This window comes from Hemicordylus capensis, chromosome 2, assembly GCF_027244095.1.
Source record: "Hemicordylus capensis ecotype Gifberg chromosome 2, rHemCap1.1.pri, whole genome shotgun sequence".
NCBI lineage: Eukaryota > Metazoa > Chordata > Lepidosauria > Squamata > Cordylidae > Hemicordylus > Hemicordylus capensis.
Genome location: NC_069658.1, coordinates 261275350 through 261302529, shown reverse-complemented (window position 1 = coordinate 261302529; position 27180 = coordinate 261275350). Strand labels below are relative to the sequence as shown.

General features: G+C 46.3%; 2 protein-coding genes across 7 annotated transcripts in view; one reads left to right on the top strand and one right to left on the bottom strand.

Moving 5' to 3' along the window:
• GNL1 (G protein nucleolar 1 (putative)) overlaps positions 1 to 7414 on the top strand; it is a 49760-nt gene extending 42346 nt beyond the window's left edge. For all 6 annotated transcript variants that reach the window (XM_053291850.1, XM_053291855.1, XM_053291853.1 and 3 more), the window contains exons 9-12: positions 2716 to 2894; positions 4803 to 4965; positions 5091 to 5231; positions 7014 to 7414. In XM_053291850.1, the coding sequence (XP_053147825.1) occupies positions 2716 to 2894; positions 4803 to 4965; positions 5091 to 5231; positions 7014 to 7300 (770 nt within the window). In that variant the 3' untranslated portion in view covers positions 7301 to 7414. The remainder of the gene's footprint in view (positions 1 to 2715; positions 2895 to 4802; positions 4966 to 5090; positions 5232 to 7013) is intronic.
• A 9189-nt stretch (positions 7415 to 16603) lies between these two features.
• On the bottom strand, positions 16604 to 25333 carry NRM (nurim). Its single transcript, XM_053304073.1, has 4 exons — positions 25073 to 25333; positions 21910 to 22112; positions 21059 to 21235; positions 16604 to 19376 (listed from the first exon to the last, which is right to left on the bottom strand). The coding sequence occupies exons 1-4, from the start codon at positions 25221 to 25223 to the stop codon at positions 19056 to 19058; spliced, it is 852 nt and encodes a 283-aa protein (XP_053160048.1). The 5' UTR covers positions 25224 to 25333; the 3' UTR covers positions 16604 to 19055.
• Positions 25334 to 27180: the final 1847 nt, after the last annotated feature.

The following is a 27180-nucleotide window of genomic DNA, read 5'->3' as shown; positions in this document are numbered from 1 at the left end:
CAAAAGTTAAAATACAATAAAACTCCATAAAAATCACATTTATAACCTTAAAATCAATTAAACAGTAAAACCATAAAACACCAAAACAACAACCATAGAAAAGACAGAAGCAGGAAAGCTGAGAGACTCAACTGCCCCTAAGGGATAAAAGCCTGAACAAACAAAAAGGTCTTTAGTTGTTTTTTTAAGCAGCCACAGATGTCAAAGAGCAAACGTTCGGTGGGAGAGCATTCCAGAGCCTGGGGGCAACATCAGAGAAGGCCCTGTCCCATGTGCACGACAATTTAACCTCTCTCAGTGTTGGCACATGGAGCAAAGGTCCCTCTGACAACCTTGGGGCGGGCAGAAACCCTTGGGGAACAGGCAGTCCAAATATCCAGGGCCCAAACTCTTAAGGGCTTTAAAATAAATAACCAGCACCTTGAAATGGATCCAAAACAAATTGGCAGCTAATTCAGCTCTTTCAGAATAGGTGTAATATGCCCTGAGTGAGCAGTTCCAGAGAGAACCCGGCAGCTGCATTCTGCACCAACCGAAGCTTCCAAATATTCTTCTTCAAGGGCAGCCCCACGTAAAGCACATTGCAGTAATCCAGCCGTGATGTGACTAAGGCATGGGTAACTGTGGCCAGTCCTGCCTTCTCAAGAAAGGGATACAGCTGGTGCGCTAGCCGATGTTGAGTGAAGCCACCCCTGGGCATCCACCTGGGCATCCAGAAGCAGAGCCAGGTCCAGCAACACCTCCAAGCTGCACACTTGTGCTTTCAAGGGGAGTATGTACAGCCCCGTTCGGAGCTGTTTGAATCACCCTGTCCCAATTGGCTCTTCTACTGACCAGCAGTACCTCCACCTTGTCTGGATTTAACCTCAGTTTGCTAGCCCATAACCACCTCCAGTCCCCAGTTCTCACTGCTTCCCTAGGATCTGATGTCAGAGAAAGGTAGAGCTGAGTGTCATCTGCATATTGCTGACACTTCCGTCCAAACCTCCTGGTGACCTCTCCCAGCAGTTTCATATAGATGTTAAACAGCATGGGGGACAATACTTCTGGGGCCCCAGAGACCAAAGAGTCGAGCAGAGGTCCTCCAGCACCACCTTCTGGAACACCTCCCCCAAGAAAGGATTGGATTAATCCCAAATGTAATCCAGCTTTATGAACATGTGTGAAAGAATGAGGCACAAACCTCTTCATTATTGTCAATAGTATGTGTTAATATGCTTGCAAATCCCTGTGCCTGAAGAAGGAGAAAACCTGGCAGGGTCAGAAGTTCATGCCTGCTGTTTTTTAGTTTCACATTGAGAAAGAACTGTTTGACAGCTTAATTTTGGAGGGAAGGGAAATTTTGAAAAATGGAGGGAACTTTGTGTTGTGAGGATTGGATGGCTTGAAAAGAACAGTTAGAACAATTCGTGTATATATAGGCGGCTGCTTTAGCAGAGAATTAGTCAGAGTTGGAAGAGTCCTGGAAGAAGTCAGAGACAGAGCCAAGCGGTCAAGAAGGCAGAGTTGGTGCAGTGGAGTGCTGTGCAGAGCTCTGTGACTCAGAAGAAGAATCAGTGTGGTTCAGTCTTGACATCACAAGCAATAGCTGAAAATCACTAGAGAGAGGAGAGTCTCTCTGAAGGGCACTAATAGCAGAACCACCAGTCTGGATTTAACCTCAGGCTGATAAAAGTGACTGAGACTTGAAGCTGCAGAAGGAACAAGCAGGTGACTGCAGAGAACTCTGTTAGGGACCAGTTTAAGTTAGGTTAGTGAATATGTTGTCCGCCCCCCCCCCCTTTCTTTTCTCCTTTATGCTCTTTTGGTTGATGGGTTTTTTTTTGTACTGAACTTGAGTAACAACTTTAAATTTAAATTGAACTAATTACGAAGTCAGATTACTGGTTTATCTTTAAAAGAAAAATTGTAGCTTCTGTTTACTCCACCCCACACCTGTAGGCCTTACCATTCTACCAAGGTTTGTTTTTGGTGGCAGAGGTTTGAAGGGCTACTGTAGACTCGGCCAAATGCCTAGAAGTCTACTTGGTGGCAGGGGGTAATTTTCAGGGAGACCCATGTCTCGTGTTAGCAGCCGGGCGGACCCTCTATAACATGTAACAGGTTTTGCCCACAACTTTCCTTCCCTACCCATGTCTCTTCCTCCTCCTGTTGTTTCTTGACTGCCTGTTTTAGCTTGTAAGGTCCTTGAGAGCAGGAAAATAGACAACAGGGATGGCACCAAACCAAAATGGATGGGAAGAAGGAAGAATGGTGCAACAGTAGCTTATTGCTCCAAAACGTTCTGACACACGATCCTGCTGCCCAGAACAAAACTCATTCCATGTATGGATGAAGACAATTGGGTGGAACACTGGTTTGAAATTGTGCACAAATAAAGATAGAACACTTCTTTCCAAAGTTTTCTATCTATATTTGTGCACAATTTCCCCTGTGGAAGAGATTTCTACCTCAAAATGCATTGGAACCTTTCTGAGCAATAAGCACCATTCCTCCCTCCTCCTCCTCCTTCTTTGGGACCTGTCTGTGTTGGCTGTAAAGTACCATATACACAGATGGCATGGCTTAAGTAGTAAATAACAGCAATGGCTTAGCTAGATGGTAGGCTTGGAGAAAGAAAATTTGCTTTCTAAAGAGTGGCTCTGATTGGCAGAGCCCTAAAGTTCCATCCAGCTTCTGACTCTGTCTCCATTGCTCTGCTCTTCCACTCCACAGGCTTCCCCAACGTGGGCAAGTCCTCGCTCATCAATGGACTGGTAGGCCACAAGGTTGTGAGCGTCTCCCGCACTCCAGGTCATACCAAATATTTCCAGACCTACTTCCTGACACCCACAGTCAAGCTGTGTGACTGCCCTGGCCTCATCTTTCCCTCCCTCGTTGTCAGGCAGCAGCAGGTAAAAGCTCATGAAAAAGAAATGGGAGTGGGAATTCTGTGAGGCGTTGCATTACAGGACCTTGGAGCCAGGAATCCTGGGAAAGGGAATGAGGTTAGGCTAGGTGGGCAACTGGATTCCAGGTTTCTCTTCAGTAATGGGATGAGTAACTGGAGGGTATAATTATGTGCTGTTTCTATAGCAATTCTCATGTACAAAATGCAAAAATGATTTTTATCCCATTATCACAGTAAGCTACGGGGGGCTGTTTTGCACATTCTTTCACTGTCGGAACTGACTCAATTGATAACTATTGCAGTTGTGTGGTGACCTTTGCTGATTCGAAAGTTCTGTCTGTGTTGTTAGATCTGTGATGGCCTATTCCCACATCCAAGTTACTGCTTTTTCAGTCATCAAGTGATAAGCCTGTGTGCAAATGGTTTCTTATATAAAGTGGTTTGCCTCTGTAAAGCAGGGGTGGATGGACTTCAGGCTTGTGGGATGTGCTTTTTTCACTAGAATCCTCAAGCCCACCAGCCAGTGCTGGGTGCAAAATAGCAGATCACTGGGCTGGAATGTCCTTAGAATAAAATAAAAGGGTTACTCTGAGCAAATGTGCAGCACAAGATTTATGTTCAGTACCAGAATTGAGCTCAGTCCTTCCACACAAAAAACCACTCTTGGTTTTCCACCAAGTTTTCTTCATTGCAGCAACCAAATGCCTTTTTCGTTAAACATTTAGGATTCAGAAACCTATGCCAACCATAAATCAGATCTGCCTTCTTCCCACGGCTGGTATAGTTCAGTCTCTTGCAGTAAAGGGGTCTTAGATCACTAGGCTTGTTGCTGGAGACCCTGCAGAATGACAGCCAGTCCATGAAGAAAATACTGGGGTTCTTAGACCATAAGGCAGCTTCTTGGGTGGTTTTTTGTTTGATTTTTTTTACAGAGACAAACTCAGTGCCTCCTTGAGAACTTTATATTAGGTGAAGGATTTCAGCTGGGGCAGACACATGTCTTTATATTAATCCTTTTGAGGTCACTTTCCTGCCTATAAAGGCCTTCAAAGCAACTTACATTTCAAAATGATGGGCAGCAGCCAGACTAGTTAGTTGTGATTTAAGCATCAGTAAAAACGATGAGACAAGTTCGTCATGACTAACGTAAGTCCCATTAATTTCAACAGGACTTAGTCATGACTGACAATTATGATAAGAGAAGCATAACAACAAGAAAAGTTTACTTGGAGGCAGCAGCAACAAGGCAGGCAAGCAGCACAACTCAGGTTAAATGCTAGTGTGTAGGGGCCATTCAAGCTCCTAGAAGCAGGGAATTTCACCACTAAGCTGCCATGGCCGAAAGAGCTCCGTCATGTGTCGCAAACAGTTGTGCCTCTAGTGACAGCAAAGCCAAGCCTCTGCTGACGATTGTAATGAGTGAGCAGGCTTGTATGGGAGGGGGCAGTCCTTAGAGGGCTTTAAAAGCCATGATGACCTCCTCCTTGAATTGTATCCAGAAATGAGTCAGGAGCCAGTGAAGATCCAGCGTTCTGACCACTTGGCCCTGTGGCAAAGGAAGGGAATGTTTCATGGCAGGACAAGCTGGGACCTCTGGAAGCTCTTCCTTGTTCAGGGAGATATGAAAGGGTTATGAACTAGGGCTCTTACTTCCTGTTTTATGTGAAGACGTATGAGAGATGCAGTAAGCAGGTCTCGGGGGTTCTCTTTTGTAACCTGGGGATGGCATTGGTGTTAGAGAAGAATGTAGGCCCCTCAGTTTTGTCCACAAATGGAGGGAAGTGTAATGTGAAGTTGGATTCTTAAAGATCCCAAAAGGAAAATTTTGCTCTAGCTTCTTAGCCTGCCTCCTGCTGGTGATGGATGGTATTGGTAAGCACCTGCAACCAACATGTCCTCTTTCTCATTCTAGATCCTGGCTGGTATCTACCCTATTTCCCAAATCCAGGAGCCCTACACTTCTGTGGGGCACATGGCTGTTCGAATTCCCATCCAGGCCTTGCTCAAGCTGAAGCATCCAGATGTGGAACATGGCAAACCTGAACCCCCCTGGTGTGCCTGGGATATTTGTGAAGGTAAAATAGTAGATGGTGCTGTGAGGATTCTGTGTGTATAATGCAGTGATGAGGGGAAAACTCAGCACAGGGTGCAATTGACAGAATAGGTCTGGTTCTGACACCAACCGTGCCTCTTATTTTAGCTTGGGCTGAGAAACGAGGCTACAAGACCGCCAAAGGGGCCCGCAACGATGTATACCGAGCAGCCAACAGCCTTCTGCGCCTGGCAGTGGATGGACGCCTCTGTGTCTGCATGCGGCCCCCGGGCTACACTTCAAAGAAAGGTACCTTTAGGGAAGAGGAGGGCTGGTCTTGTAGCAAGCATGACTTGTACTCTTAGCTAAGCAGGGTCTACCCTGGTTGCATCTGAATGGGAGACTTGATGTGTGAGCACTGCAAGATATTCCCCTCAGGGGATGAAGCTGCTCTGGGAAGAGCAGAAGGTTCCAAGTTCCCTCCCTTGCTTCTCCAAGATAGGGCTGAGAGAGATTCCTGCCTGCAACCTTGGAGAAGCTGCTGCCAGTCTGTGAAGACAATACTGAGCTAGATAGACCAATAGTCTGACTCAGTATATGGCAGCTTCCTATGTTCCCACCTAGGGAGCAGGGCCCTGTGGGAGGTTAGTCAGCATTCCTAAAGGGTGAAGGGCAGAAGTCTGAAATTGTGGAAGAAGGACATCTAATTGAGTAGAACGCTGTGTGGATACTAGGAGCCTGGACTTATAAGTGCAATTTTTTGGGCGGGGGTGACGTTAGAAGTGGGGAGAACCACTCTGAGGGGTGAGGGTAGAGGTGGGGAGAACCATGTTTGGAATTTGCAGTACATTCTCTGATTCTCTTGGTTGTTGCCCTCTCAACTTTCCTGGACAGCCTTGGTTTCTTGTTGGGATCTGCAATACTGCACTTTATTTTGGTTGAGGAGAACCAGGATGGGAAAGATGTTGCAGCTAGCTTTGTGGGGTTGTAGTGCTTCTTAACGCACATGTAGAATAAAAGCTTAAAAGGAAGTCCAAGGTCCTGCGGATTCTCTGATGGCACCTCAAATGCCAGGAATTTTGTACTGTCAAGAATTCATCAGCCTGATAATCTAAGTTTTCTCCCCCTCTCCTTCTTTAAAAATAAAAATGCACATTTCTAGCCCTTAAGGGAAGCTTTAAAGTCTGTGGACAATGCCTAGCAAAATCACAAGGGAGCAAATTTTAAACTAGACATTAGAAGGAATTCACGAAGTGGAAGAGCTGTTGGACTGGAACAGTGTGCTTCTTCCCAGTGGTGGGCTCTCCTTTGCTAGAGATCTTCAGAGGCTGGATGGCTACCAGCCAGGCATGCTCTAGCAGATTCCTGCACTGAACAAGGGGTTGGACTAGAGGACTTTCAAGGCCCCTTCCAGTTCTAATACAGGAGGACCTCGATATTCACGTGGGTTCCATTCCTCGGTACGACTGCGGATACGGAAACTGTGAATATCCAGGCAATGGGGAATTGGGGGTTAGGTTCCTGGTTGGGGGAAACATCTCCAAAACATTGATTTTTGCAGGGGGCGGGGGATGCAGGGGGAAGCTGCCTGCTGTACTTAGTTGCTCCCTCTGAGTCATGCTGTGCCCCAGAATGCCCCCAAGTTGGCCAAAATCCACCTTTTATTTTGTTAAAAGGAGCCATTTTGAGGCTCCAAAAAAAAATGGTAGCCAGAAATGACCTCTCTGGTCATTTCTGGCCACCCTCCAATTTGCGGATATGCGAGGTCGATGTGGTCCCCTGCCTTACACCCCCCCCCATGCATGCTGAGGTCAGGTGTCTTACCCAACCGCAGATACACGAATCCGCGGATAATGAATCCATGGATATCAAGGTCCTCCTGTATTCTGTTGTTTTAGGACTCCAGTGAAATCTCAGAAGACATTTAACTGGAATGTAGAGGGACAGACTTCTTAGAGATCAGAAGGTGGAGTTTTTAGTGTCTTCCACAGTGCTCTGCCTCTCCCCTTTGGGCAGGCAAGTGGACAGAATGACCCCTTGATAATGCTGTGCCATTGAAGTTGTGTCTCCTGCTCCTCTCGTTCCTTGCAGCCATGTGGGAGCATCACCCTGAGACTGCCGAGGTTGCCGCTTTGCAGGAGGCTCACCGCCATGACAGTAAGCGTAGCTCTGGTGAGGAAGAGGAGGAGGAGGAAGATGAGATCTCCAGCTCGGGAGAAGAGGAGGATGACGAGAAAGACCGGGATGCTGATGAAGAAGGCGAGGAAGAGGAACCGCTCTCTGCACCAAAGAGTGGGCCCAGCCAGCCGGTTCCTTCCAGGAAGGGAAAGCTCGCTGGCCAAAACTTGTTTGCTTTGCTTGGGGAGGATGAATGTTAGCAGCTCTCCCTACTGGACAGACTGAGAGGGGACGGCCCTGCTCCCCGCATCCCCCATGTTCATTCCCAAGCTCCAGAGTCGCTGTATATCAATAAAGGTGATGTTTATTTCCTGGCCTGCCTCCATCACTGTGAGCAGGGCATGACTGAAAGGATGAGAACGTGAGATTGATCTTGCGGATCCACTGAATCCAGCACTCTCTCTCTGACATTGGCCAAGCAAGCACACTGTGAAGCTCACAGGGTGATAGACACCACCTCGCACCCCCATTCTTTGACTGCAGCCTCTGGAAATCAGAGGTGTACTGCATGGCGATTCCTTTCTTGATTATCATAGCCAGTATCCATTAGTAGACAAATGTGTGGAAGAGCAGTCTGTGCTGTCTGTGTTGGTGGCTGTTGCAACGCAGCCTGCCTTGAGCTTTCATATCTAGAGCATGTAACGACTACCGTATTTTACGGACTATAAGACGCTACGGACTATACGACGCACCTTAAATTTAATCCAGTTTTTGAGAGTTTTCCTTCTCTGAGCTTTCCTTCGCCTCTCGCCTCCATCTCCCCTCCAAGCCCTTCCACCGCGCCCCGCTCTGTCCTCTTGCTTTCGTTCTCTTGCGGGGTGAGCAGCAGCGAGCCCACGTTGGTGACCCACGGTGGCGGCAGCCGCTGGTGGTGGTTCATTGCAGCCGCCGGCGGGCAGCAGCCTCCCTCACTGCAGAAGCATCGGAGCGGCAACCGGAGGGAGCCTGGGGAAGGGGGCGGCGGGCGGGCTGACTAGGATGCTCCCGGCTGGCCCCAGCGAGAGAGGAACGGAGGTGGGAAGCGAATCCTCCCTGCTTGCCCATCCTCCTCCTCCTCCCCCCCTCTCTTTCCCGACAAGCCTAACTTCCAACTTCTCCCCGGAGTACAAGACGCACCTGAATTTGGGCGGTTGTTTTTCAAGGGAAAAAGTGTGTCTTATACTCCATAAAATATGGTATAAAACCTTTTTTTTCTCCAAATTCGATTTTTATTGATTTTAACAATAGTAATATTTTCATTCATTACAATATACACAAAAGTGGACTTCCCGCACACCTCTCTTCGTGAATCATCGGCTATAGAGTTTACCCTTGCTATAATAATAATTCAAAACATAAATTTAAACCCTTACAAACACAGTTAATCTACCCAACCTGCAGTTTTTTACTAAATTTCAAACCCTGCTGTAAAGTCCATAGTAGGGAATTTATCCTTTAGATACAACAAGAATGATTTCCAATCTTCTTTGAAGCCTTCCAAATTTTGATCTCTTATCAGTGTTGTGAGTTTTGCCATCTCCGCATATTCCAAAATTTTTATCAGCCAATCCTCTTTTGAAGGCAGTTCATTACTCTTCCATTTCTGTGCATATATTATTCTGGCTGCCGTAGAAGCGTACATAAAAAATGTTAAGTTAGTTGTAGAAATTACACCTTGTGTTATCCCCAGCAGGAAGGATTCTGGCTTCTTAGGAAATGTCATTTTAAATATTTTCTTTAACTCATCATATATCATATCCCAATAGGCTTTAGCCTTCCCACAGGTCCACCACATATGAAAAAAAGTGCCTTCAGAGTGTCCACACTTCCAACATTTGTTTGAAACATTTTTATACATTAATGCCAAATTTTTTGGTGTCAGATACCATCTATACATCATTTTATAATAATTTTCTTTTAAAAGCATAACATGCAGTAAATTTTAAATCAGTTTTCCATAATTTTTCCCAGGCTGCCATTTCTATATTATGACCCACATCTTGACCCCACTTTATCATGGTCGTTTTAACCACTTCCTCTCTTGTCTCTTCCAAAAGTAGAAGTTTATATATTTTAGAAACTAATTTTTCATCATTTTCACATAATTCCTTCTCAAAGCTCGAAATCTGATCCTCAAATCCAACTTTAAAATCCTTATATATTTCATTTAACTGATGATACTGAAACCAATCTCTAACCAAATTTTGTATTTCAGTTAAACTTTTTAACTTACAGTCCTTTTCCTGGAAATATAACAAATCCCTATAAGTACCCCAATGCGTTTGCATATTTACTTCTTTACGTGATAAGGCTTCAATCGGAGATATCCATAACGGAGTTTTAGGTTCCAACCAATTTTTATATTTTAGCCACACCCTCATTAAACTCCTTCTTACATAATGGTTCAAAAAGTCTTTATGTATTTTGCTTTTTTCATACCACAGATATGAGTGCCATCCAAACCTTCTATCAAATCCTTCCAAGTCAAGTATTCTAGGGTTTCTTAATGTTATCCATTCTTTTAGCCACGTCAAACAAACAGCCTCAAAATACAACCTTAAGTCTGGCAAGGTAAGACCACCTCTTTCCTTTGCATCTATTAAATTCTAAAAATACGGTATAAAACCTAGTAATTGACATAAAAAGGATGCAAGCCCAGCACTCTATTTAAATGCCAACTTGGCCGAATATTTCCAACCTTAGTAAAAGATTATAGCCATGGTCTTCCTTTTGGTACCTTTTGCAAGCTAGCAGTCTTGGACCGAAACGGTTACATAGAAAGCTATCCTACTGATTCAGACCATTGGTCCATCTAGCTCAGTATTGTCTACACTGGCTGACATACAGAGCAAGGATGCAAGGAGAGAGCAGCCTAGGAGAACTTTTCAGATGACTGCAGTGATTACAGTTCTCTGAAATCACTGATTGTTGTTTGCTCTTTTCAGATAATTGCAGCAGGGAAGCAGCAATTTTTGAAACCCTCCCCTTGCTCAGGAAGCCCTCTTGTGCCACCTGAAAACATGTTCCTGATGATTGTGCAGCCTTCAGGGCTTCCTTAGAACAGGGAGAACATCAGAAATGCCTACTTTCCTTTTACATCAGTGCAGTTAGGTGGGTGTGCCTCTTAGGTTGCTGTCTCCTAGCACTGGTACATCCTTGCTCTGTATGTCAGCCACTGACTGGCAGCAGCTCTCCAGAGTTTCAGCTTTACCTGGAGGCACCTGATTTGTACCTGAGACCTTCTGCATGCAAAGCAAATTGCTCCCACTGAGCTTGTCATTCCACAGGATGCAGGAAGCGGACTGCCGGTAGAGTTCCCTATTGTAAGGACTTTGTTCCACACTGCCCCTTGTGATGACTTGCTGCATTGCAGCAGTTTTTGAGCATCTAAACCCTATGCTGGCCCTGCCCTGTGAGGCCTATCATTGGCTCCCTGCCAGACCAGGTATAAGAGGCTTCTTGTTTGAAGCTACCTTCTTCATATCAAGGCTCACGTGTTTGTGGTGTGATTGGCTCATTGTTTCTCCTGTTTGCTTGGTTTGACCGTTGGCCTGTCTCTGACTCCTGATTACAAGACCTGCTTGATCCTCTGGCTCCTTGGCCTGGCTCCCAGCTTGTCCCCGACTATTGGGGGACATGAGTCAAGACCTTTTGACTCCTGGTCGTCTGCCTGGCTCGATCCCGGACATGTTTCTGGCTCTCCCATTCCAGGCTTGGAACTTGTGCCCCTGCCCCGTGACCGTGGCCCACAGCTCAGCTTCCTGACACCGCCTTGTACAACCACAGAGCAGTGCAATATATACTTGGTCAGTATTTTGTGTGTTGGTTTTGACTGAACGATCTGGTTAGGGTGGAAAGATGCAGACTTCTGAGTCACACAGAATTTCCAGCATGCCCAGAACTAAACTGTTATAATGTGGCAATGTCATCCTCCGCATCAGTTTCATGCACATGTCTGCCTGTGTCACCATCTGATAAAGTCAGTGGAAGGAGTTTTGTTTGTAAAATGCTCCCTCACAGTCTCTATATCTTTACAGTGGAGATTCCAGTGTAACTAGAAACCGTGGTGGAGAGAAGTTGAACTGTGTAATTCAAAAGTTTGAATATTCCCACACTAACTTAAGAGAGGTCCCCCAAAAGAGAAATATCTACCTGATAGTTGTGCTGAGCCAAAGTGTGTGTGCACATGTGTGTTGGGGGAGGGCACATTTTGCAAATATGTTTGGCCCCCATGAAATGTGCCCCTCACTTGGTGTATGTGTTACAACCTGTTCCAAAAGGATGTGGAAACTTTACGTGTTGAGGATGTGGAGAGTTCATCTATTCAAACTGCATCACTTTCAGTGCAACGCTTGTCACCATCCATATTCTGTCCCACTGGATGATGCATCATACATAGATCATGGCAAAAGGTAGATCTGGGGCAATGTCCCTTGCCATGCAGTGCGGGTGGACAATGAATCCATCAGGGCAGCAAGGCAACTCATGGCACAGCAGCCTGGGCAATGGGAATGTGTTCTCTCCATCTCCCCTGGCTTCCAGGCCTCACCAGCTGTGAGGTCGTCACCTAGGCAAAACAAATTAGCTGCATACTAGTATGTTGATTATGTGATCTGCTGTGTCCATGCAGTCAGTAAGCCCCTTAAGATGTATACTGGTGCACAAGTAGCAGCAGATTGGCAACAGTGGTTATGAGCAGGAGCATATATTACCCCAGCAGAAGGTCGGGGTTCTTATGTGAGCACACACTCAGCATGGGTGTCATTGCAGTTGGACAAGTGGGGGACACAAATGTCCCAGGGCCCCTGCGGGGGGAGGCACTAGCAGGGTGATCCCCACCTTGTACCTCTCTGAAGATGTGGGGGACAGGGGCCCTTTTCGTCTCAGGGCCCATTTGTCTCACTATGCCCGATTCATACCCTCAAAATACCAACTTACACAGCAAAAATTGAACCTCGCAGTCAGCACAGCCAAAATTGTAATAGAGGTTTGCTGTGTATGTTTTAAGGTTTTAGAAAACCTCCCGTGACCGTATGTTAAAGTGTTATTGAGGACCACTGATGTCTCTCATGGTTTCCACAGGTTACACAGTGGAACCTGAAAACAACAGGTTTCTCCCTATCCATTCATTTGCAGATTTCCAACCAGCAAAATTTTCTTGGGAGAAACAGAATACAAGTCGGTGAGCGAGTACTCCTGGGGAACTGGTATCATTTCAGTTTCACTGAGCAGAACACTGTCCCTGAATTGTGTTGGATTTATTCTGTTGTGTCCCGCTAAATGTAAAAAGCAAAATCCAAAACTAATAAGCAGTACTGAGAGGGATATAGCATTGCTGGATCTCACAGCTACATATTCTGCCTCTTTATTCCTGTTGAGGACTAGGGGAAGGCGTGGAATTCATCTAGCTCAACTTGCCTGGAGGAAACCCAGGGATTTTGCCTGTCACTTTTAAGAGTGCAGAAGCACAGAGGGTCCACTACAGTGGCCCCGCCTGCCTCTATATTTCAGTCAGCTCTGTCTCCAACGTTTCACTCCTACAGCCTGAAAAGAAAGATGGGCAAAGAGGGAGGTGCAGTAGTGGTGGAGCAGGAAGTGCTGCTGTTGCTGCACACTCTCTTCCTGTGTCCTCTTAAAGTGACAGAGGCTCCAGGTTTGCAGATGGTCAACCTAAATTCGTCAGCCTTGCAGCCTGACCTTTCCAGTTTTACAAAGCTCTGTCTCTTTGACTAGTCCCTGGCTGCTTCCTTACAAGTGTTTTAAATCACAAGCAGGGAAATGAAGCAGTGGAAGTAGCTCACTGTGAGACAGCAGGCACAAGATGAATGCAGCCCTTACTGCTCTTTAGAACCATGGTCAACAGTTTAAACCCTGTTGCAATCTGCCTGAGAGTGAGAAATGATGTCCCTTTAAAAATACATGTTGATGAAATCTCAGTAACAGTACAGGATGCCTCTGAGTACCAGTTGCAGGGGAGTAATGGCAGGTGAGAGGGCACGCCCTCAACTCCTGTCTGTGGCTTCCAGTGGCATCTGGTGGGCCACTGTGCGAAACAGGATGCTGGACTAGATGGGCCTTGGGCCTGTTCAAGCAGGGCTGTTCTTATGATTTCATGCACAAAGTCCCAGATTTAACCCCTGGTAGCTCCAGCTAAAAAGGTTTGAGTAGCAGGGCTACAACATACCCCTGCCTGACATACAGAATTGCTGCCCATCCATGCAGACAATAGTGAAATAGCTATACCAGTGATCTGGCTTGGTATAAAGTAGCACCATATGTATGTAGCCACTATCTGTCACCTAACCTATGTTAGCAAGGTGTTGCCAAGAGACTTCAACATTTTCAGGGAGTTCCGATTGTGTAAACAACCACTTGAAATGCATTTGCAGGGGTGTGTGTGTGTGGTGGGGGGAGGTTGTTAGGAGCCTTGCTGGGAGGGGTACTGTCTAGTTCTGTGATGGATGGAAAAGAAAGGGAAGAGGAAATTTGAACAAGCTGGTGTTTAAAGTGCTGGATGCATTTTTTAAAAAATAGCTAGTAGCCCAAGACATTTCCTCAGGCTGGATAGTCAGAAAACAAAAGGCACAGACTGACATACACGTAGAGAACGGAGGAGAACAACAGGCCTGCCTGCGTTGCTGCAAGGATGTAAACAAAGCTGTGCTGCTGTGTTGGTGGGTCTGTTCTGCTCCTATTAACTCCCGTGCAGTCAGAGGCTGCAGTGGTACTTCCATTGGGAATTGTTGAAGTATCACTGCAGACTCTGCTTGTGCGGGAGTGAGTAGGAGCAGAACAGACCCATCGACGCAGCAGCACGGATTGATTTTTTACATCCTTGCAGCAGCACAGGCAGGTCTGCCCCTGTCCTCCCATCTTCTGCACAGTATGTCAGCCATGGAGTTTGGCCAGAATTGTGTTCAATTACAAAGGATGAACACAATCTTGTTCCTTTAGAGGTGGACACTTCATGTACACAAAAGTACAGTTTCCCTGGCACACTGAGCAAAGAGGCACTTTCACAGTGGCAATTCTCTTTATATTAAGCAAGGGGGGGGGGAGCAACTGGCCCTATCCAGCCCTAGCACAGCATCTTTCTCGGGGCTGTTGCTGCTGTCTACCTTATTGACTTTTAGACTGTGAGCCCTTTTGGGATTGGGGACCTTCTTGTTATTTATTTATTTCTATGTAAACTGCTTTGAGAATTTTGGTTGAAAACCAACATATAAATATTCGTTGTCCTCATCATGTCAGGAAGGTTTTACTGAAAGGGCTGCTGGAGAAAAAAGGTGCACATGAAAAGTATTTCTTTTGGCAATAGCCAGCAGGAGTGAGGTAGGGTGTGCATCTAGTCCTGTTCAGACCTTGCAAAGCAGAGCAGAGAAGCAAAATGTATCATAGAAGAATCCAGCAGATAGCTAAGCTCCCCACATAATCATGCCACCTGCCTTGGAGCTGCCTCTTGCTATAGGGCTTTGTCACAATCTGCCCTTGACACAGCCTCATGTTTCACAAGTTATTTTCTGGGGGGGTGGGCGGCAGGGAGAGATTGCTGCCATTCAAGAAACACCAGGCCACCCACCAACACAGCAGGACTGGCTCAACAGAAGAAGAATGAAAGTTGCAGGATTCAGGACACGTACTCACAGGACTGCGAAACAGTGGAAAAAAGAAATGCAGCTCTTAACAGTGAAGGACATGAAAGTACTACACACAAGGCAATAAGGAGTACACTAAATCCAAATGGCATTTAGGTTTAAGGTCACTTAAATCAGTGTTAAACTGAGGCTAGTAACTCATTGTGCTATAGTCTTTTGACTGTAAAAGCTATTTTCTATATTGATTTAGATCTGCAGGAATCTTACAGTAGATGCAGACACATGCAGTTTTCCGAGAGGATATGTATCCGCCACAATAGTGACCAGAGAGAAGGGAATGTGAGTGAATGAGTCACACTCCCATATCAACTAGTCAAATCTGCTTCTATCTCCCAAAATATCTTCTGGCAGAGCAGTAGGAATGTCTACAGATCTACCACCATTAAGATCGCTCCTGTGTTGCAGAGAACAGTATGCAACGAAATGATTCTCTAGCCTTGTTTAGACACCAATCAGCCAGCATGGAGTAATGGTGGGACTAGGGAGATCAGAGTTCAAATCCCTGTTCAGCCATGAAGCTCACTGAGTGACTTTGGACTAGTCACTCTCACAGCCTGACCTACCTCACAGGGTTATTGTGCGGCTAAAAAGAACCATGTACACAGCCTTGAGCTCCTTGGAGCAAGAGCAGGATATAAATGCAAAAAAGAAACAACTGAAGCAGATGCTGGATGAATAAAACAGAAGGGTTGTGAGGTATCCAGTATCCACCTGCTGGTCCCAACCTCCATGAATTCAGCATAACTTCTGAATAGAGTCTGTATATGCCTAGGTTTTGTTCAGAAGCTTAATGAAGGACTGGTGACCAGAGGTGTAATCACAGGATCCCCCACTGTGGGTTTATTTCATGCAGATGTATTGTCTGCACAGGACTAAGGTGCATTTGCAATACATGGAGGAAGTAGAAATGGAGAAATACATGGCCTCTCTTCTCCACTCTAAGAACTCCTGTTCTGTTTTCTTCCCTGCCCCTTGCATGTTCCTTAGGTATTTTCAGATTAGAACGGCCTACTCTTTTCTCCGGAGAGCCAGCAAGGGATAGGAATAGGGCACTTCCAGAAATGCCCCTTGTAGGGCCACCCTGTCATTGCTTTTCCACCATAGCCCTCCTCGGACGTTATGAGCACCCTGGGCAAAAAGACAGACGAATGGCACCATAATCCAGATCGTCAGTGTGCAGGGGTGATTGGCAGCGGGGTGGCAGGACTTCCTCCCCGTGACCATGAGTGCTCAAGTTGCTCATAATGTCTGAAGAGGGCTTATGAGGTGCAATTGGAATGGCATCACTACTTCCACACAGCAGTAGGCACTGTGTGTTTTGGGGCCATAGTAGACTGATCCTTCCACTTTTACCCCTCCTGTTGTATCTGGGCGCACACAGCTCTGCGAAGTTGGAACAGTAGCACTAGCAACATTTATGATTTCTCAGTTAAGAAATGTGGCAATCCATGTGTGGGAGAAGCAAACATTGAGAAGAGATGGATGGATGACATGTGAATTCCCCATAAAGAACAAGAGAGCAAGATGTGATAATCTCAGACTAAAATGCCTGGTTTGGAAGTACCCTAAACACAAACCCTAACAGCTGTAACACTGAAGTGCAGAATCACTCAATTTCTTAAAACTTGGAAATGTGTTCTTTTCTTGAGGAGTCAGAAAGCAGGCAAACCTTTAACCATATGTTGACTGAGAGCTGGTAGGGGAGGCCAGAAGGCAGATAAAGTGGCTTCAGGGGCCTGATTCAGCTCATAGAACTGCTCTCGCCCACCACCTCACATACTGTAAAATATAAAAAAATAATACAGTAGTTGGCCACCCTTTGTTTTAACAGAGAAAGAAAAAAAAACCCACAAGGGTGGTGACCCTTCATTCCTTGAAATCAACTTTTAGTACAGTAGAGACAGACAGACAGAAAAGCAGTGATTTTCCCCCCTTTCAAATTTACTTTACAAAGCATTCTTTTCTCACAACACAGACATCCAAGATAAAATAAAGGCTTCATTAGCACTGGGGTATAGAATATAGAAATTGGGGAGTGGGGGGGGGGAGCTCTGGTGGATGTTTGAGGGACTGAGCAAAAAAAAATAAAAATTAAAGCTAATTAACTCCCCCTCCATTGCCAAGAAGAACCCAGGAATAAGAATTCTAGGATTCCTGCCACACTAGAATTTTCACATCCAGATCTTGAGAGGACTCCTGTACCTTTAAGAGATGCACAGAAAAGGAGATTATGCCAGGTGCAGATTTTCCATTCAGAGTACGGCAGCAATAGAAGAAACTGCATCCGGCTGAATTTTCCCTCCTGAACAATCCTTGAAGGTGCAGGACATGCTTCAGGGTCTAGACCTGATATTCTGCCCTATCCTCAAAATCTAGAAATGCTGGATTTCTGTCTTCTTCCTATATCCTGTGGAGTAGCATCCCACCTTTTTAAGAACCCTGGGAATGGAAGTTGATGTTTTGTTAAGAGCAGAGCATTTTTCTGCTATAGAACTCTTAAAGAAACAACCACTGTCTCCAGAATGGATGGTGGCAATGCTCACAGTAATCAAACCTAGGAATCTTGGCTCCCAGTTTAAAAACATGATAAGGCAATATCTGATGTGCTTTATCCAAACCGAGGTTTTATATTTAAATATTTCTATTTTAATATTTAACAGAGGTTAAAAGTAAATGTTTTAAAAATGAATCTGATCCCAGACTTACAGAAAACATTCCCGTAATTCTGATGAGGAAAAGTTAAAAATCACCCGATGAGTCCCAATATTAAGGTTTATGGGGTAGCTGCTCCACAGCTTGGCCGTTATCCTCATGGGAGCCCTAGAGAAGGCATTTTCTTCTGGGACCAAGCTAGGTCTCAGCCTCTGACTCAAGGATGCAACAGAATGGCTAATACTGAAGTGATTTAAGAACAAGCAGGCAGAGGGGAGATTAATTCTGCTTGCTTGCAAGGCAAACTGACAGAGCCATTGTCCTAGAAGCAATGTAGTTATAAAAAGATGACAAAAGAGAAAAAACACACCTCATAACCCATTCCACAAGCTCCTACCAATTTTGAAAAATATATTCTCTCTTGTTAATAGAAGTTAAAATACTATGCTTTAAAAAAAATCCTTTGAACAGATTGCTGCAGCACAAATGCCAACAAAATTAAGTTAGCCACATTTCCCCCCCTGATCAAACCCACAGCAGGGTTTCCTAACCTTGGGCCACCAGATGTTGTTGGACTACAACTCCCAGAATCCCCAGACATGGTCTTTGTGGCTGGGGATTCTGGGAGTTGTAGTCCAACAACATCTGGGGGCCCAGGGTTAAGAAACCCTGCACCACAGGGCTGAGGAGCCCTGGATCTGGGGGGCTGCCACCTTTGCTCACTGGCAGAGTTGGCTATGCTTGTAATAGCTGCAGAAATACAAGAAACACAGCTTCCAGCAGCACAGGCAGAACTTTGCCTCCTGAATTCCCATCTTCCATGCAGTTGTTAAAGATACAGGAACAACCTCACTCAGATTCCATTCACAGCCATGGTTAAAATCTCATGCGCTGACATACTGCGCAGTGAAACACGGGCGGTTGGAGCAGTGTCTGCATTGCTGCCCATAGGTAAGACTGTAGCACTGATGGTGTTGTGGAACAGGATTGTTCTGTTTGGTCTTAAACCTGCGCCAACACAGTTGGCTATGCGTTGGAAATAATGGGTGCTGTGCAACTGTGTTTGCACAACTTTAAGGCAGAGTAGAACAGCCCTGTTCCACAGCAGCATCAGGGCTGTTTGCATACATGCAGCAGTGTGGGCAGTGCGCTTACTGCTCCCATTTCACTGCGCAGTATGTCAGCCACTGTTGTTACAGCTGGCAACACGATTTCTTCCCAATAACCAGGAATAGAACCCAAGTTCCCGCCTCCTCCATACAGGACACTCAGCTACTGAGAGTCCCATGACTTGAGCTGGGAACACAAGCTAGAACTCTGCCTGTGTGCTGTAGTGCCGGGATTCCCAACCTTGGGGCCCCCAGATGATGTTGGACTACAACTCCCATCATCCTCAAAGGCCACTGTGGCTGGGAATGATGGGAGCTGTAGTCCAGCGACATCTGGGGATCCAAGGGTGGGAACCCCACCTGCAGTAAGTCAAAGCATGGTGGGAGTCCCGGAAGCCAGAATGCTTGGGCTCTTTTGGTAGGCCACTAAGTCTTTAGTGCAGATAAGCAAAGGGCAATAAGACACATTGCATCATTCAGTGCATAGCATGGGAGGTACCAGGCTGCCAGGCCCTGGATCACTATAACTCCCAGTATTCTGGGACCGCTTCTACACCTGCTCAGTTCTCCTTATGGACTGAAGGGCCATTCTGAGCCAGCAGGTCACCATAGGCTGCCTCCTCCCGGGAGAAGACCTGGAACTTCTTGTCCAGCTGGGCTCGGAGGTAGAGATAGTCTTGCTGGTCAAGGCTGTGGGCGCAGGTAAGGTAGGTCGTGAAGAGCAAAGCAAGCAGCAGGCGGTCGAGGGAGAGGCAGGGAACGGCCCAGAGGATGAGGAGAAACTCCAGGTAGACAGGGTGGCGTAGGTGGGAGTAGAGGCGGACAGCACGGGAGGACTTCACTGCCAACGGGTCCCCCATGCCCAGACAGTGGTAATAAACCTGGAGAAGAAGAGTGGATTAAAGGAACATCTCTTTGCAATGCCAATGAGCCAACATTCTGAGCCAGGGGCACGTGATTTTAGACCCCGGCTGTGCAGGTGCTGCTAAGCCTCTGACATGCTCAGAGGGGATTCCACAATCCACACTGGAATTTTGGCAAAGAGGAATGGTGCTATCCTGGTCCCACCAAAATTCTAAACTGGAACCAAGCAGCCGCCCACACCCCTACTATTTTGCCCTATTCAGGCTAGGTTCAGGAACTTGGCCCGGTGGATTGGGGGGCGGGGGAGCAGAGCCCCTTATCATGCTTAGTCAGAAGAGATCTAAACATTGTGTGTTGATAGGTTATAGGATGGAGCTTTAGAGAAGGTAAGACCTACTCTGCCCGGCAGGTCCAAAAGCCCACCTAGTTCAGCATCCTGCTTCCCGCACTGGCCCGCAGAGGCTTCTGGGAAGCCCATATGCTGAGCACAGAGGCAATCATTACCTTAAATAAGAACAAGAAGTTGCCTTATATTAAGTCAGACCACTGGTCTATCTAGCTCAGTATTGTCAATCCTAGGGTTTCTTAACCCTGACCCCACAGATGTTGATGGACTACAGCTCCCATCATCCCCAGCCACAATGGACATGGCTGGGGATGATGGGAGTTGTAGTCCATCAACATTTGGGGGCCCATGGTTAAGAAACCCTGGCCTATTCTGATTAGCAGGATTACCAGGGTTCCAGACAAGGGTATTTTCCCAGTCCTACCTGGAGATGCCAGGGATTGAACCTGGGAACTTATACATGCAAAGCAACTGAGCTCCACTCTCCACCCCATTCCTGCTATTGCTCCCCGCCAACTGGTATTCAGTGGTATACTGTCTCTGAACATGGAGGTTCCACATAGCCACTGTGGCTAATTGCCGTAAGCAGTGGGCCTCCAGAACGCTGTCGCCACCACCGCAAAGGCCCTTCCATCTTACTATGGCCACCCTAGAAGCAACAGATGCTATTTTGTTAAGAGTTTCTGTCTGTCTCTCACACACAAAGACACGTACACAGTTCAGCCCGGAAACATGAAATAAATAATAGCCTCTGAGCCTGTGCAGAGCACTTTTCCTTCACCAGCACCAGGATTGGCCCTTCTGTGAGGCAGGGTGAGGCAGGCAACTCAGGCAGCGGATTACTGGGGTGCCAGCAGGGCAGCAAGTTGCTCATTGCCGTTTTCATCACAGCAGCTCATTGGGACAATCTGACCCTTGTAGACCTGGCAAGGAGCACCTCTCCTCAGACTCCTTGCAAAGTCTGCAACACACACAAAGGGAACAGAGGAGGCTGCTGGCAACCTTCCCTCTTCTCCACTCCCTGCCCCATGTTCAAACCTTGCAAGGATTGGTCGCCGCCAGGGGCGTAGGGCAAGACAGCATTTGGCACCTCACTTCACGTGGCACCCCAGTGCCTTGGGCTGCTCCTGCTCAGCACTCCTCAAACATCAGACGTCAGGAAGGAGAGTTTCCATGTGAGACGTCACTGCTTCCCAAATAGCCTGGGCCTTGGCACCTCTCTTTTTACAATCTGAGTACCGCCGGCAAGAGGAAAGATTTTCTCCTCCCAGTTCCTTGAGTCAGCCAGCCTTGCTGAGCTAAGTCACAGTGTTGGTGCCTCCTCTACACAGGGGGGAAGACCGACAAGGTTACCTGTTTGACCCCCATCAACTCTGCATAGTCGAAGATAAGGATGACGCTAAAGATGACCAACCAGGCAATGAAGTGGAGGATGAAGAAGATGAGCGGGACCCAAGTGACCCATGGTTCAGTGCTAATATTCCAGAGCATGGGGCCCTCCCGTACTGGCTGCCAGTATCTCATCAGCAACTGCACAAGGGAGGAAAAGATGTATTAGTAGCATGCTTTGGCAGATGTGTCTAATGTGCTTGTATGTGGGACTGCAATCACATCACTGGGAACACCGTGTCATGGAGGCATGAGCCAAATCACATGGATCAAGCCGTCTGGAAGAACAAGTTGCTAACCCTCGTTATTACTGGATTTGGAAATACCCACCCACTTCTCCATTGTCAAAGAGGTCCTTCCTCTCAAGATCCTGATTAAACGTAAGTGTCACTTAGCAGCCGTGTCCCCAAAACAAAACTGCAGCAAGGAGCAGAGGCTGGAACTCAGGAGTATGCTGTGGCAATCTCATTGCCTTACTTTAGGCCTGCTCAATTTAGGCCCCTCCCCCCAGCTGTTTTTGGACTACAACTCCCATAATCCCCAGCCACCATGGCAATAGCCAGGGATTATGGGAGTTGTAGGCCAACATCTGCAAGAGGGCCGAAGTTGAGCAAGCAGCCCAGCCCTACTTCCCACAGGATACAGTTCACCAAATCAAAATAGCACCACAGCAAGAGAGTTTATTCTGCACCTAGAATGCTGACTGGAGAAGCATTCATCCACAGCCTCTGCACTACCTTTCCTATGGGGCTTCTTCCTTTCATGGTTCAGTAGCCTGCAGTACTTCCCATTGTCATCCCAATTGATCTTCCTACCTGGAGAGCAAGGGCAGTGCAGAAAACATAGACAGATCTCTGCAGGACCCCAAAGCAGCTGCTGGTCCAGCTTTTGACCCGGTCGGTGGCCATGAGACTGTGCTGCAAGATGAAGAGGACAATCAGGCCCACATCCATGATTAAGGGGTGCAAAATCTTGGGGTCCCTCAGGGCAGCTCCCCATCCAGGACTAGGAGCAGCATCTGCAAAAAGAAGTTCGAGTCAAGTTGAGGCCTCCAGCATCTTCTTCATTCCCTCAGTACCGGGTTAATAGGTGGTACTCTAGAATCTAATCATAGATCTACTGGGTTTTCCTTCTTCTGTCTCCTTTTCAGGGTCCTGTGAAGTCCGTAGACCAGGGCTGCACAACTTCAGCCCTCCAACTATTTTTGGACAATTCCCATCATTCCCAGCCACAGGGGCCAAAAATGTGGTATAATGGGAGCTGTAGTCTAACATCTGCAGCAGTGGTCTCTCTAGAGTCTACATTTTTTCATTTGTGTGCTGAATTAATTTGTTCTGGGTAGCAGTATCAAGGCAGTGTATCAAGGCAGTATCAAGGCAGTGTGCGCTCACATGCATTCAGGGTGGGACCTTCGTGATTCAGCCTGAGCGGGATCTAAAATTAACTCAGTGGACATCAAAAAATGTGCAAGCACGCACACATGCGCACACCTTAGAGCAGGGATGGGGAACCTTGGCACTCCAGCTGTTTTTGAACTACAACTCCCACCATCCCCAGCCATTGTGGCTGGGGATGGTGGGAGTTGTAGTTCAAAAACAGCTGGAGTGCCAAGGTTCCCCATCCCTGCCTTAGAGGGAACACTGATCTGCAAGGGGGCCAAAGTTGTGCAGCCCTGCCACAACAAGCAGAGTTATGTGGCCCGACCACATAGGGCAGAAAGTAGACTACCAGAATATTGTGCAAAATAATATTGCTTGCATACTTGCATAGCTGGGAGAAAAACAATATCCCAGGCACCTAGTCATCAGGACTTCTAGAAATTTAATACTGATTGACATTTAGAAATTTAGGATGATGATCTTTCACTCAGAGTAGGGCTGTTTATTATCTGGTGACAGATTAGTAACTTTGTTCAATAAACTTTAAAAGCCTCAGTCTCCACTCTGTTATACTCCATTGCAAATCAGATGCTGGCTCCCTGCAAAATTCAGTGCCATGTTAGGAAAGGTACTTAGATTTGGAATTCAAAAGTCAATGAAGAACTTTCATTCGGTCCATACTGCACTGAGGCAGTGAAGCCTTTGACACTGATGGGCTGAGCTGGTATGGTTGCACAGAACATTCACAAGCTGCCTGAATGTTTGCCATCCCTGTCCACTTTCTGTGAGGGAAGGGGAAGTTGTAAACTTGCCTAGGATTAAAGCTACATACAGGCCCTAGAGACAGGGACAGCTTTCTGGGGCAGACTGGGAACTGAAACAGGTCTCAGAAAGCCAAGGGAATTAGTAGGTCTAAACCTTCATAGGGCTGTACTTTTAAGAGTTGCATGAAAGGAAAATTCTGCTTGTTGTGGCTTCTACCATCACTATAGCATTGAGACCCTTAGAGGGCAACAAGTGTTGGTGGGAGGGGGAGATTATGACTGAGAACTTTTTACTGTAAAGCTTTTCACACAGTCATATGATGGTATGTGATGATCATAGATTGACTAGATAAAACCTGCCAGTCAGGCAACCTGGAAATCTGAAGAAATGTCTTTCACAGCTAGAACTGGGAGCGGGTGGTACTCAAAAGGGATCAGCTCCTGAGCATACTCAATTGAAGTTAATGAGTGTTACTCTTGTGCTCTCACTGGAAACCCAATGCTACAATGTTCACATACAACACAATTTCTAGTCCTCATGGTCTCAGAGAAAATCCAGAACACACCAATGCAGTTTCACTTTCCCAGATCCTCTCTTTATTTGAATAAAATTTGGGAACAATGAAGGGCCTAGCACCTGAACAGAGCTTATTTATTTTTATTTATCTATTTTACATTTTATATCCCACTTTTCCTCCAAGGAGCCAAGAGCAGTGCACTACATACTTGAGTTTCTCCTCACAACAACCCTGTCAAGTAGGTTAGGCTGAGAGAGAAGTGACTGGCCCAGAGTCACCCAGCTAGTATCATGGCTGAATGGGGATTTGAACTCAGGTCTCCCCGGTCCTAGTCCAGCACTCTAGCCACTACACCACACTGGCTCTCCATTTGAAAGCTTAGCTTCCAATTGTGCACAAAATCTCTCCCACACAACCTTTTACCTTCCTCCTTCAGGAGTGATCCATACCAGCCCTACAGAAAACTCATTATGGGGCCCTGGAGGGTGGGGATAGAAGGAAAGAACTCTGGCGACAAACCATGTATCCAGATCATCTGCCTACCAACCCATGACAGCCTACATTAGGGAGCAACAGGTGGCCCTGGGCCAAATTCAGCTAACCCAGAGGCAAAAGAAGGCTGCCAACTATAGCAATGGGACCTGCTGGCAGGGTGGGGCAGCAGCAGCAACTCTGGGCCTCCACTCCACAGCCATCTTTGTGACTTGGTAACAGAATTAGTTCTCAGCCAGGTGTCCATGGTGAAAAACTGCTTTCTGGATCTCTTTGACACTGTGCTCTGAACTCCTACAGTGGGGGAAATTACTTTTGGGGGCGGAACAGGAAACTGAAGGAGCCGAGTCTATGCCACTTTTCACCCCAACCCTCTTGCAGTCGTCACTGCCCAACTGCATGGAAGCCCAGGGCCCCCAAGTATTCATCTGCACTGTCTTTTGGCAACAACAACAGGAATCCACAATGCTGTATTTCTATTTACAATCCCTCTTGCTTGCAAAGGCCCAAGACGACAAGCAAACACAAACGATTGTCGGGTAAGAAGCACCGTATTCCTATGAATATATAAGTTTTAACAATGTAAGGATTTACGTTTTATCCATCGGTTACATTGATTTGAACTGGCGGTTTTAGATACACTTTCAGTTTATTAGCCGCTTGGAGACTGCAAGATTGGACAGGCAGAAAAATATGAAGAAATGGTTTTTGGTTTTTTAAAACCTCAAAGAACACCCGACCCCCCTTCGCGGTGCATCTCGGGACCCCCCTGCTCCCCCTTTCCTTCCCAATTTCTCCATTTCCTTCCCGCGCAGAGACTCGCACCGGCTCTGTGTTGGGGGGCCCCAGCCCCCGTGGGCAGCTGCAGGAACAGAGCACGGAAGGAAACGAAGCGGATCAGCTCCACTCCAGTCCCGAAGGTGAATAGGAAACTGCACAGGGCCGGGACCATCAACAGGAGCGGCAGAACCTCCATGGCGGGGAAAAGAGCTTCTCCCGCCGTCGGCAGGAACCGCCCTACTGGGGGAGGAATTCCCACGCCCCTCGTGACATCACAGCTGCGTAGAACTAAGAGAGGGGCATTCCTCCCTGGCCAAGTGGAGAGCGGGGCTGCCCGTGCCCTAACATTCCCAGACCCGCCCACAGAACAAGTGACATCACCAAGCGGGAAGAAGGCGCTCCTCTCGGACGGGATCCCCGTTTCCCCGTGACGTCACAGTCTACCGAGAGCAAAGAACACTCGGAGTCTGATCCTGCTAGTAACTTGGGTCTCTCAGGGTTTTTGACGTCATCATACCAGGATTAATGCAGGGAGAGCAGTCCAACAATTGGATATTTGCCTAGCTATATCTTTCTATAGCATGGAACTCTCTTTCAAGGATTCCCTTGATAGGGAAACCGTCTGAGTTTCAAAGGCTTCGTAGAGGAGGCCTCCTCCTTAATCCGAATAAAAGTAACCACAGTGGTGAAGCAGGGCAACGGAAGTCCAAATCACCCCAGAGTGGAAACTCCAAAGAGAATGTGCGATAATTGTGCAATACGGAAGCGACTGAGGGTGATTTTTTTAAAAGTTCCTTCCTTACAGTTCAAAATTCACAAGCCAGCATCCAGAAAACAAAAAACAAAAAAATCATTAGTACAAAGAACAAAATCACTCTAAAACCGGTAGAAGAAACAAATAATAATAATAATAATTAATAAAGTGCCACCTTTGTAAAGAAGCAGATGAAACAATGGACCACCTAATCAGCTGTTGTAAAAAGGTCGCACAGTCTGACTACAAACAAAGGCATGACAAGGTAGCAGGGATGATACACTGGAACATCTGCAAAAAATACAAGCTACCTGTAGCCAAACATTGGTGGGACCATCAAATTGAAAAAGTTGTCGAAAATGAAGATGTAAAAATATTATGGGACTTCCGACTACAAACAGACAAACATCTGCCACACAATACACCAGATATAACTGTAGTCGAGAAGAAAGAAAAACAAGTTAAAATAATCGACATAGCAATACCAGGGGATAGCAGAATAGAAGAAAAAGAAATAGAAAAATCACAAAATACAAAGATCTACAAATTGAAATTGAAAGGCTGTGGCAGAAAAAGACCAAAATAATCCCAGTGGTAATTGGCGCCCTGGGTGCAGTTCCAAAAGACCTTGAAGAGCACCTCAACACCACAGAGGCCACAGAAATCACCATCAGCCAATTACAAAAAGCAGCTTTACTGGGAACACCCTATATTCTGCGACAATATCTATAACAACAGCAACAACATTGACAATAAAATTCTGGCATCCCAGGTCCTTGGGAAGGACTCGATGTCTGGATAAAACAAACCAGTCAATAACACCTGTCTGACTGTGTAAAATAATAATAATTAATAAAAAATATCATTTATTTATTTTATTTATTTAACATATTTGTATACTGCCCAAAGCACAAGTCTCTGGGCAGTTTACAACAAAACAATAAAAACATAAAAAGGTTAAAACATTAAAACAATTTTAAATTTAAAACGTTAAAACTATTAAAAATAATCAAACTATTAAAACAGTATTTAATTAAAAGCCTGGGTGAACAAATGTGTCTTGACTGCCTTTTAAAAAGTTGTCAGAGATGGGGAGGCTCTTATTTCAGTAGGGAGTATGTTCCAAAGCCTCCGGGCAGCAACAAAGGCCCGACTTATTAATAATAAATTAACAATGACAATAAATACATCATTATAAATCTTCAGGAGTGCAGCAATAAAACATCTAGAAGCTTGGTTAAAATAATTCTTTTGATTTGGTGCTGAAACATAAGCAGTTGGCACCAAACTTCTCTGGCAAAGGACTTTTCCACCGGAGATGATGAACAAAGGTGGTGGTGGGGAGTGCTGTAGCACCAAGGGCACTTAGAGGGGAGACCAAAAAGAATACTTTTAGCTG

What these genes read in the sequence shown, in the direction of transcription:
- NRM (XM_053304073.1), bottom strand. Translation starts at nt 25,223, where the DNA reads ATGGAGGTTCTGCCGCTCCTGTTGATGGTCCCGGCCCTGTGCAGTTTC. An exon ending in GCACTGCCCTTGCTCTCCAG is followed by an intron (nt 21,236 to 21,909) that starts GTAGGAAGATCA and finishes TCCCTTGTGCAG; the next exon opens with TTGCTGATGAGATACTGGCA. An exon ending in AGTTGATGGGGGTCAAACAG is followed by an intron (nt 19,377 to 21,058) that starts GTAACCTTGTCG and finishes CTTCTTCTCCAG; the next exon opens with GTTTATTACCACTGTCTGGG.